General features: G+C 55.7%; 1 protein-coding gene across 2 annotated transcripts in view; it reads left to right on the top strand.

The window, feature by feature from the left end:
* POR (cytochrome p450 oxidoreductase) overlaps positions 1-11046 on the top strand; it is a 58481-nt gene that overhangs the window by 38200 nt on the left and 9235 nt on the right. For both annotated transcript variants that reach the window (XM_077777908.1, XM_077777909.1), the window contains exon 3: positions 8807-8855. In XM_077777908.1, the coding sequence (XP_077634034.1) occupies positions 8807-8855 (49 nt within the window). The remainder of the gene's footprint in view (positions 1-8806; positions 8856-11046) is intronic.

Below are 11046 nucleotides of genomic sequence, written 5' to 3'. Positions count from 1 at the left end.
GGGGGGGGGGGGGGGGGGGGTCCCGCAGCCCCCTCTGCTCGTGGGGCGGCCGTGCACTGCCGTGGCTCTGGGCTTCCACAGGCCTGGAGCTGGCGTCCCGCTGTCCCCCGAGCCTCGCTGCCCTTGGCTGTGAAATCCAAGAGCCCATCTGGCAGGGTGAGGAAGATTAAATGCAATACAGCATCGAGCTCCTTGAATACTAGCTGTCATTACAGTAGGCACTCAGTAGGAAGTTATACTTCCATTCCCCACTTTGGCTTTGACCCATGACCTCCCACCTGCCAGAGGTCCTCCTGGGGAGCTCCCCTGCTGATCTGCCCTTGTTCGCCTTAGAGCCTTGTTTGCTTGGTTCTTATTTAAGCTCCAGCGAATCACTTTGTTTTCACCAAAGGTAGCTCTTGCACAGGGTTTGTTTTCAGCCACAGCCTCGGACCTGCTTTGCCCGCGATAGAGAAATCGATAGAGAAAACGGGGCTGCTCCTTGGAGCCTTTTCCAGCTGGCCCACCCACAGCTCACCCCTCTGGTGGCGGGTGCCAGCCACCACACCGGGCTCTGGAAGGCAAGCTGGTCCACGGCGGCTGCCCCGTGTGTCGCCAAGGGCAGGGGAGAGTCTCAGGAGAAATCTGTGCTGTAGAAAAGGACACTCGAGTTGGAGTTTTCCGAGCTCCTTTGCGCATTGCCCAGGACTAGAAAGGAAGTGAATCACCCGGGGGACATCTTGGTTCATCTTCATCCAAGTGACTCAGTGCTTTCATCCACCCTCCCTTTCGTGCGGCCCGCAGTTGACTGGAACAGAGAGACTCCTGCTCCCAATTTGGGAGTAGAATGTTCTAATTGGACCCGTGTGGTCTCTGGGCTCCAAGCCCGGCCCAGCTGCCATCTCCTCTGCTGGCTTTTTGTCTGGGGGCTCTCTGATCCCCCCGCCCCCACCAGGAGGAAACGTCTCCGCAGCAGAAAATGCAGGGTCCACCTTGCAGGGGGTAGGCCTGCCCTCTGCACACATGCTGCTCCCAGGTGACCTGGGCCCCGCGCCTGGGGCTCTGCTCCCCATAGTTCTTTTGTGGGGAGGAAGACGGGAACCAGAACTAATTTAATATGATCGTGAGGCGCCCTGGCAGCGGGATCAGTGTGGCTTTCTTTGTGGAGAGAGAGCCCAGCCATAGCAACCTGCACAGCTGCCTTCTACTGTCTAGAAGAGCTCTATTCAGNGTTCTTGCAGCAAAATAATACAAACAACACAGAGAAATGGCAACTGCCTGCCTTACATCATGCCTAGTACATTCAGCAACATCCTCCATGGTGAACAAAATTTGCCTGAAGCAGGTACTATTTTTAAAATGATTGTAATGATTCTTTCCCCCTCTCAGGACTTCCTTTTTTTTTTTTTTTTTAATTGGGAAAGGGGGAGGAAGTGGGGAGAAAGGGCTCCGATATAAACAGTTACCAAGGAGACCCGAGTCGGGGTTGGAAAGGTTTTCTCCTTCCCTCGGTCCATACAGAAGGAGGAGGGGTGTGCGCCCAAACGCAGGGGATCACGGGAGGTCTCAGGCTGGAGTCCCAAGTCCTGCCTGTGCCCGTGGGGACGGACGCAGGCAGGGCCCGGGGAAAACTTCTAGCGCCTGGGCCAGTTTGTCTGCCCCGGCAGCACTGCGGAGGGGTGGACGGAGCCCGACTTCCGAGCCGCAGGCTCCCTGCCTCTTTCCGGGAGACAGCAGGAACCTGCCTCTTCCCTTAAGTCCCGGGGTCGGGAGAGAAACCATGGGGTGCACGTACTCCTCTCCGCGGGACGAGCACACCTGGAGAAGGTCAGTTCCAGACGTGTCCCTGGTGCAGACCGCACTGATGCCCCAGGGCGGGGAATTCCTGGACAGGGACGCCCCAGTGGCATGAAGAGGGTGCCCTGCAGAGTTGACCAGCAGAGTTGGGGCGGTACCCAGGGGGCGTGGAGGGGCGCTCAGCAGGGCATGGGACCATTGGCCCCTTCGGTCCTGGTTTGCAGGCTGCATTTCCGCACTCCCGAAGGAAGGGGTTTGGCCTGGAACCCAGGAAGGCCCCAGTCATCCAGTCCTCCGGTTGGGAAGATTGGATTCCAGGTGCACATCCCAGTGCAGAGCTGTCGGGCGGGGTCAGACCCTTTGAGGGCACTCAGGTGTGGACCCGCACGGGCCAAGCAGGTGAACTCTGCCACCCCGAGCCTGGCAGCAGGGCTTTGCAGTGGGGGGGGCGGGGAGGCAGATTCTGCTGCTCCTCGAGGCCATGTGTGACCAGTAGGAACCTCAGGAGACTGCATCGTGTCATGTCGGGGCAGTGACTGAGGCACGGAGGTCCTCCTTAGTGTCCTCGGCTTTCCCTTCTCCCTTGGGGTGCCGTCTGCCCACCACCTGGGGAAGCCAGCCCTGGAGCCGAGGGGAGGATGGGAGCGTGCCTCCTTTCCCCGGGGCTGAAGCCGGTTGCTGGCCTTCAGAGGCGCTCAGGCTTCTTGGGAGAACTTCCTCTAGGGACAGGAGGGCTGCCCATCTCGACTCGACTCGAACATTCTCAGCCAGACTTGGAGGGCTCGCCAGCTCCGGGAGCCGCCAGCCTGGCATTCCAGCCCCATGCATCTGTGCTGGAGGCCACACACCCTGGGCCGCCAGAGCTGAGCTCCCTGCCGACCGTACGGGCCTCATCCAAGAGCCCATCGGCTGCCTGGTTTCCGTGGCTTTCCCTCGGGATCTGTTTTCTGTCTCTGAGAAGAGAGCCCAGCCCTCCCGGGAGGCCTCTCCCGCCTTCTGCAGACTGCCTGGTCCACCCCTTTGGTCTTAGTACGAGCAACCTCGTGCTGCTGGCCGTATTTGAAATTACAGAGTGACCCAGGTGGCTCGCCTCTAGGGAGCACCCTCTTTATCCCTGAGAGTTAACTGCACTCCCAATGCTGTACGAGGAACAGGGAGGGGACACTGCAGAAGCCAAGACTCGGTGTTTTCAGTAAGAGAAGTCCAGGGCCTGGCGATGCCACCAGAGGCCCGGTTGGTGGCAGATCCAGGGTTCGAACTGGAGCCTCCTCCCCTTCAGAGGGCGGGGTCCGTCCATCCTCCATGATGGATGGTGGGACCCTGTCTTCCCCCTGGCTGGTGGGAGGCCACTGAGAGGCAGAGGCTGGCGCGGGCACTCAGGGCGGTAGGGCACCCGTCCTGTCTTCCTTGAGCGAGTCTTCAACCCCCCCTTCTTCAGATGCAGCTTCTACGGAAACCTCAGTCCTCGAGAAGAGACAAGAGTTGGCTTTTCTGCTGATGTCAGACCCTGACCTCACGTGGGTCGGGAGCCCTCCAATGGCCTTCTCGGGCCTGACCGCCCTGGAGGCCGTGCCCAGTGCCGGGCGTGGTGCTGAGTGCAGAGGTCCCGATGAGTCTCGAGCGTGGAGTCGAGGGCCGGGACCAAGGCCTGGGCCCTGTTGAAGGTGGTGACAAACAGCTTTCCCGAGTGAGCAGCCGGGCAGATGCTCTGAGGAGGAAGTTGTATGTTGTGATTTCAGGGCTAGGATGCGTAGGGGCTCACGGACAAAGTTAGAGAAGAGGCATTGTGGGCAGAGACGCAGGGGCACCGAGGGCAGCCGTGAGCAGGAGGTCGGCGTGGCCCGGCCATCCGCAAGGTGCAGACGCGCTTGCCTCAGAGGCCGCTGTGCTTCTCCTCAGCCCCGCGTCCCTGCTGGGGGCTTAGCCATTCTCATTGTCCTCATCGGACGGAACCTTCCAAATCTGTCCATATCCACGCATATTTCTAAACCTAGAATGTAATTTTTATTTTCTTATTACAGAAGCATTATGCGTTCACTGTAGGAAGAACAGAGGTGAGGGAGTTGGGAACAGAAATCGGCCATAGAAGGAAACTAAAGAGACTCAAAGTTGCTCAACACTGGGAGAGAATAATTCTTTCTTTCTTTCTTTCTTTCTTTCTTTCTTTCTTTCTTTCTTTCTTTCTTTCTTTATTTCTATGAGAGAGAGAGAGACAGCATGAGCAGGGGAGGGTCAGAGAGAGAGGGAGACACAGACTCTGAAACAGGCTCCAGGCTCTGAGCTGGCAGTCAGCACAGAGCCCGATGCGGGGCTCGAACCCACGAACTGCGAGATCATGACCTAAGCGAAAGTCAGACGCTTAACTGACTAAGCCACCCAGGCGCCCCGAGAATAATTCTTAATGTGCTGCTCACGCGTGCCCTTCTTTTTTTATTAAAACTGCTTGTTTTTTTTATTTAATTTTATTTCAGGGAGTGTGTGAGAGAGAGGGAGAGGGAAATTGTTTTTAAAATTTTTTAATGTTTTCTTTATTTCTGAGAGAGAGAGAGAGAGAGAGAGACAGCGTGAGCAGGGGAAGGTCAGAGAGAGAGGGAGACACAGAATCTGAAGCAGGCTCCAGGCTCTGAGCTGGCTGTCAGCACAGAGCCTGATGTGGGGCTCGAACCCACAAACCGTGAGATCATGCCCTGAGCCGAAGAAGGACACTTAACCGACTGAGACACCCAGGTGCCCCAGGGAGAGGGAAATTCTTAAGCAGCCTGCACACTTAGCATGTAGCCTGGACACGGGGCTCGATCCCACCACCCTGGAATCATGGCCTGAGCCGAAATCAAGAGGTGGATGCTCAACCGACTGAGCCCCCCAGGCGCCCATCCCGTATGCGCTTCCGTACCTTCCCCTCTAAACAAAGCGGGATTGTGCCGTCTGCGGTATCCTGTAACTTGCTCTTTTCCACTTAGCGAGTCAAGAGCACTTTGCACGCCGGTAGAGGCGATCCATGCTCCCCTGTCAGTAGTGAACCGGGTCGTGTGGTGCTGCATGACCTATCCAGCCCTCCCAATTTTTAGACATCAGAGTTGCCCCCAGTTTTATAACCATAAACTTTTTAATTATAATATGAAAAAACAAAATTGGGACCTTCACAGGGACCACCTGCCTGGTATTCTAACCCTGCCGTGTCCTCTCTCGAGGTGCTGGTGTATTTCTCTTTAGGCCTCTTTCTGCGAATAATTAATGGTGTGCCTTCCATTTTCAAGGGATACGGGCTCTTGTTTTAATCCTGCTGCGTGTGCATCCTGCCCCAGGAGCAGCTGCACGCGAGGGAGCGTGTTGTGTTCAGCTCTGCGGGGGCTCCGCTCCATGGTCCGTCCACACGGCAACCAGCTCCTGCGGAGGCTCCGCCCTGCACCATGAACTAACTGGCCACACTTGAGAAATTGAGAAAGCGTTCCATATCCATGAATATTCCCAAAACTCAAGCCTCGTGCTTTTTTTAAATGTTTGTTTATTTTTGAGAGAGAGAGAGCATGAGCAGGGGCGGGGCAGAGAGAGAGGGAGACACAGAATCCGAAACAGGCTCCAGGCTCTGAGCTGTCAGCACAGAGCCCGATGCAGAGCTCGAACACAGTCTGTGAGATCATGACCTGAGCTGAAATTGGACGCTTAACTGAGCCACCCAGGTGCCTTTAAGTGTCAACTAAATGCCTTTAGTTTGCTCCATTTTTCACTTGAAGGGAAATTCACACCTCTGAAACTTCACGTTTCTGACCATTTTTTAAAACGTACGACTCAGTGGCTGTTGAGCAGCCAGAGCACTGTACAAACAGAGGTGGCATGTGCTTCTGCGCCTGCACTTTCCTCAGAGGGTCTACTCAGAAACGCTCGCCTAGCTTGCTGATACGTAAACATCAGTGTGGATTTGAGTTTGATGTACGTGGAAATGCAGGTCATCTGTTCTCCTGGCTCAGAATTGAGAAGGTGCGCCGCTGCGGGGGGAGGGTCCCTGCACTGTGCGCTTTGCTGTCTTCGTCTGATGGGGGTCCAGGGGCACACGCATGCGGCGAGCGCTCCGGTTTAGGCGGAGCACAAACTGGAGGGGCAGGGAAGACGTGGCTCTTCGTGGCAGGGCAAGGACGGAAGTTGGACATGCGGGCCGAGGTGTCCAGACACCAGATTCTTCTGGAGAGCGGGTTGGAGTGGGAAGGGCAGGGGGGCCGGCCTGGCTCTGCTGCCACAGGGGTGGGCCTTCCCCGGGGGGTGCTGGTGGGCGAATGGGGAGTCGGGGAGGGCCTGCTCAGTGTTCCTGGGCAGCTGGGCCCTCTCCGGGTGGGAAGGTCTGGGCAGCTGGCCCCCAGCTGCCTCCCTGCTGCCTGTCGCTGAGCCTCTGGGATGGAGGCGAGAAGCTGGAGTGGCTGTGGCCCCCCATACTCCCCGGGGCCCACAGGTGATGTTATTTACCTCTGGGGCCCTGAAAACAGCCCTGGGCCTGGACCCGCTAACAGAGAGAGAAACCTAAGGGAGCAGAAACAGGAACTTATGTTATCTTTATGTTTGCAAAGTCCTGCGTCTCAACAGCTTTGCAGAGGCTCCTTCAAAGCAGCCTTCACTGAGGTATTTTCACAGACCCCAGGCCTCTAGCCCCAACACGTGCTGCGTTTGTGCGGTTGTAGGATGTGTGCGCGTGCGTGTGTGCAGGTGTGTGCGTGCACGCACGTGCAGGTGTGTGCTGGCACTCCACTCTTACTCTGTGGCACTTTCCCGTGCACAGGAAACCACAGGGTATAGCGGAAAGAGCAAAGACCTTGGCGTCAGACTGTGAATCAGGCCTCTGGCCGCCGCCCCGTGAAGTGGGCGTCCGGTCCGCCCCTCCCCCGCCGGAGCCTGTGCTTGCCGGACTCTGGGCCGCGTGCTTTTTGTTCTTTTTCTTCATTTGACATTTGGAGGAGCCTCCGGAGTGGTATTTGTCAGTCCCATTTTCTGGCTGAGGAGCTGTGAGACACTGGTTCAAGTTCACTCGGCTGCGAAGGGGCAGGCTGGGAATCGCCCCCTGCTCAGCCCTCCGCGCCGTGGCCGCCCCTGCCTGCCCGAGGGTCTTGGTTGTGGGAGAACGTGGATTTTGGAAGCAAATCGTGTAAGCGTGAACGCTCTCAAGCTGCAGTGTCTGCAGAAAGGTCCACACACAGAGGTGATCTCGGAGCCCCTGCTGTCCCTCCCTGGTCCTGCCTTCTGCTCCCGTGTGGGGACTTTGCATCACGAAGTCGCACGAGTGCCTTCTCTTCCACACGGCTCTTCGTGCTCAGCGTCAGGCGGTGAGACCCCATCCCCGCCCCATGCGCATGCCGGTCGCTCATTCGTTTTCACTGCTGCGGTGAGAATATTCCATTGGGTAAACACGCCACTGTCTGTTTGTTCTCCCATGGACGGACATTATTAGGGTTGTTTCCTGCTTGGCACCCGTGTGTCTGATGCTGCCAGGACATTCTATGCACAGACCTGGGCGCACAGGCACCCGTGTGCTCTGCCCGGGGCACACCAGGGAGTGAACTGCCGGCCTTAGGTGGGTGTACGGGGGAGACTGCCGATACCGTGGGGCGGCTGGCTCCGCTCGGTGTGGTGCCCTCCGTCCCTCCCGTCGGAGCCATTGTAGTGCGTGTGCGGTGGGTCTCACTGGGGTGGTTTTCCGTTTCTCTGGTAACTGTCGGTGTCTAGCACCTTCCCATCCGTTCTCTGGCCAGTTAGAGACTGTCTTTACAAAAAGTGCTTGTTCAAGGGGCACATGTTCAGAAGAGCACATGACTTTTGATTTCGGGGTTATGGGTTCAAGCCCCATATTGGAATAAAAGCTTTAAAAAGGGGGGGAAGTGATTGCTCAAGTCTTTTGACAGTTTTTCTGTTGGATTATTCATCATTCCTAATTGACTTGTAGGGATTTCTGAGATCCTCAGCTCAAGTCCTTTGTCAGAAAGACATAAGTTATGAACAGCTTGTCCCGTCCCATGGCTTGCCTTTCATTTCCTTAATCGTGTCGCTTGTTGTATTTTTAAAATTGTTTGTTTGTTTATATTTGAAAGCGAGAGTGAGAGAGCTCACGGGGGGAAGAGGCAGAGAGGGAGGGAGACACAGAATCGGAAGCAGGCTCCAGGCTCTGAGCTGTCAGCACAGAGCCCAACTCGGGGCTCGAACTCAATGAACCGTGAAATCATAACACTTAACCGACTGAGCCGCCCAGGTGCCCCATTAACTGTGTTGTTTTGAGTGGAGACAGCCATAGTTTAGACAGGCCGTATTTCACCCAACCTAAAGATTTGCCATTCAGAGAAGGGTAGAATTTGCACACCTTGCGGCTCAGGCCTGAGAGTCCCTGGCGCGGCTCACAGGGCATCTGCACGTGGCCCTGCAGGCCTGGGGCAGGGAGAGAGAGAGAAGGGGAAGGACAGGAAATGGAGGGGGGTGGGCAGGAGGCCAGCAGCTGGGAGTGGAGTGTAGACAGGCTCCTCTCTGGAGAGGACGAGGCCTGGGGCTCCAACAGGTGCCATGGTCACAGAGGAGGGAACAGGTAAATGTGGCCCAGTGTGGGGTTCAGACGCTGCAGGGGTCTGTCAGCAGGGGAAGTGGCTGGAGGCCGCGGTGGGACAGAGTGCCGAGGGCCATTATGAGGGAGTGGCGTATAAATCCGGGCATCTGAGTGTGGAGGGGAGCATCAGGCGAGGCTGGGAACAGCTTCTGAAGGGACTCGTGTGCCCTGGTCTGTGGCCCTGGGAGCCTGTGGGGATGGGAGGGGTGACCGGGCCATCGGGACCGTTAGCTGCATGGCGAGGGACAGGAGTGAAGTCCTCTACTCTTCTCTGTCCTCTGTCTGCGGCCGCGTGTCCTGGCTCTGAAGGTGGTGGCGTCTCCGGAGGCTTCGGGCCTGCCATAGAGGACACGGGGAGGCCCAGCCCAGAGACCTGTCGCCCGGCCAGAGGCGCTGCTGGCGTGGGCAGCGCAGAGCACACGCGCCCCGTGCCCACCAGATGCTTCTGTTTTTCAGGACCTCCTCAGTCAAAGACAGCAGCTTTGTGGAGAAGATGAAGAAGACGGTGAGTTTTCTCTGGGTCTGTGCTCCCCGCAGGGGTTCGCGGACCTGGGGGGTGGGGGGGAACGGGAGGTCTGGCCTCACTGGACGGGAGGGGAGAGGAGGCCAGAACAGTCCCATCTAACCAAAGCCTCGGAGCTGCTCTGCCTTCCTGGGACAGTTTACGCTCAGATGTTCACCTCGTGAACAAACCAGACTGTAAGAGTCGCCCCTCCCTCCTGACTCGGGGGACTGTCCCTCATCCTCCCTCCTGGCCCAGCCTCTGCCCACGGAAGAGGCAGACGGAAGCCTCATGCAGATCAGGGTTTGCAGGTTGAATGTTACGAGAAGGTCCCACGGGTGGGTGGTCAGAACCCCAAACTATTCCGGGGAGAGCCTCTCTCCTATCACTGCCACTCGTCCCCCATCGTTCTAGTATTTCGCGGGTCCTTCTAGAGCTCCCTGATGCACCTGCGGGGGTGGGAGGGGGGAATATAGATTCTTATTTTACATCTTTTTAAAACACAAAAGGTGGCCTGTTACTTACACTGTTATAAACCGCGGGGTGTTTTGGTTGTTGTTTGCTCATCTGTGCTGGCGCTCGTGGTCAGTCCCTCCCTCGGTCTGTACTGCAGCTGCGCAGTGATTTCATTACGCGGCCGGGACTCCTGGCACTTATTTGAACGCTGTCAGTGGCCTCTCGGACTGCTTCTAACCCTCAGCTCTTCCAGACGGTGCCGCTGTGACTCTGTAGGCCGATCCCCACATCTGCAAATACAGTAAAATCCCAGACGTGGAATTGTTGGACCCAGAGGAGTGCGCATTTGCAGTCGTGATAGAAGCTGCCAGGCTGTCCCTCCCCCGACCCCAGGTCACACCAGGGCACGCTCATTAGCCATGTGTGAGCAAACCTGCTGCCCCACAGCCTTGCCAGTAGAGCGTCTCGTCCAAGCCTCGTTGACAATTTTCCTGGTTAAAAACAGATACCCATGTGCTTCTGATTTGCATCTTCCTTATGAATGAGCTTCAGCAGATTTTTGTAGGTGATGACGGCATTTCTTTTTTTATGGTTTCTCTGTTCAAATCTTTTTTTAAGTTTGTTTATTTTGAGAGAGAGCAAGCAAGCACAGGGGCAGGGCCAAGAGAGAGAGAGAGAGAATGAGAATCCCAAGCAGGATTCCACAGTGTCAATGTGGAGCCTGACTTGGGATTCAATCTCACAAACCATGAGATCATGGCCGCAACCAAGAGTCGGATGCTTCACCAACTGAGCCACCCAGGCGCCCCCTCTCTGTTCCAGAATTTTGCCCACTTTTCCATTGGGATTGATCCTTCTTAAGGAATTCCTTAAAATTATTAGGGAGATGAACCCCTTGTTTGTGACATGAGTTAAAAATATTTTTCCCAGTTAATTGTTTGTGTGTTCACCTGGCTTATTGTGTGTGTGTGTGTGTTCCCGTGTACAAGTTACACAGTGCACTTTATTATTCTTTCTGTGACTTCTGGACCTTGAGTCATTAACTCTAAGGAGATAAAAGATTTCTTGCACGCTTCCTAGTACTTTTTCATCGTTCATAATTGTCTGTTGGGAAGTTTGACCTGGGGTCAGCCACGCAGTGTGGGTCCAACTACTTTTTGTACAGCGTTCAGCTCCACGTACTAGCGTCCGTCTCTTCTCCACTGGTTTTATCAAATACAGAATTCCCATACGTAGTTGGGCCTTTTTCTTGATTTCCCTGTCCCAGTGCTTTGATCTGGCGATCTCTGTTCAGTATCATATGGTTTCAGTTACTGAGGTTTTAGAAAGCTTTTGCTAATCCGCACCGCTAGGCCCCGCCCCACCCCCCCCAGCTCTTATTTTCGGTTTTCTTGGCCGTTATTTCATAGGTGTGTATTTGGGGTAACAGCTTTAGTGAGATACAGNAAAGTCGGATGCTTAACCGACTAAGCCACCCAGGCGCCCCTACAGGTCACTCTTTTAAAGTACATGCTTCAGAGCGCCTGGGTGGCTCAGTCCATCAAGCATCTGATTCTTGATCTTGGCTCAGGTCATGGTCTCCTGGTTTGTGAGATCGAGCCCCTCATTGGGCTCTGCACTGAGCGAGAAGCCTGCTTGGGATTCTCTCTCTCTCCCTCGGCCCCTCCCCACTGCACTCGCTCTTGCTCAAAAAAAAAAAAAAAAAAAAAAAACAGACATATTTTTGGGTTTTTTTGAG

The sequence above is a fragment of the Crocuta crocuta genome, unplaced genomic scaffold, assembly GCF_008692635.1.
Source record: "Crocuta crocuta isolate KB4526 unplaced genomic scaffold, BGI_CrCroc_1.0 scaffold217, whole genome shotgun sequence".
In the NCBI taxonomy this organism is placed as follows: domain Eukaryota; kingdom Metazoa; phylum Chordata; class Mammalia; order Carnivora; family Hyaenidae; genus Crocuta; species Crocuta crocuta.
This window is presented reverse-complemented; position numbering and strand designations above follow the sequence as displayed.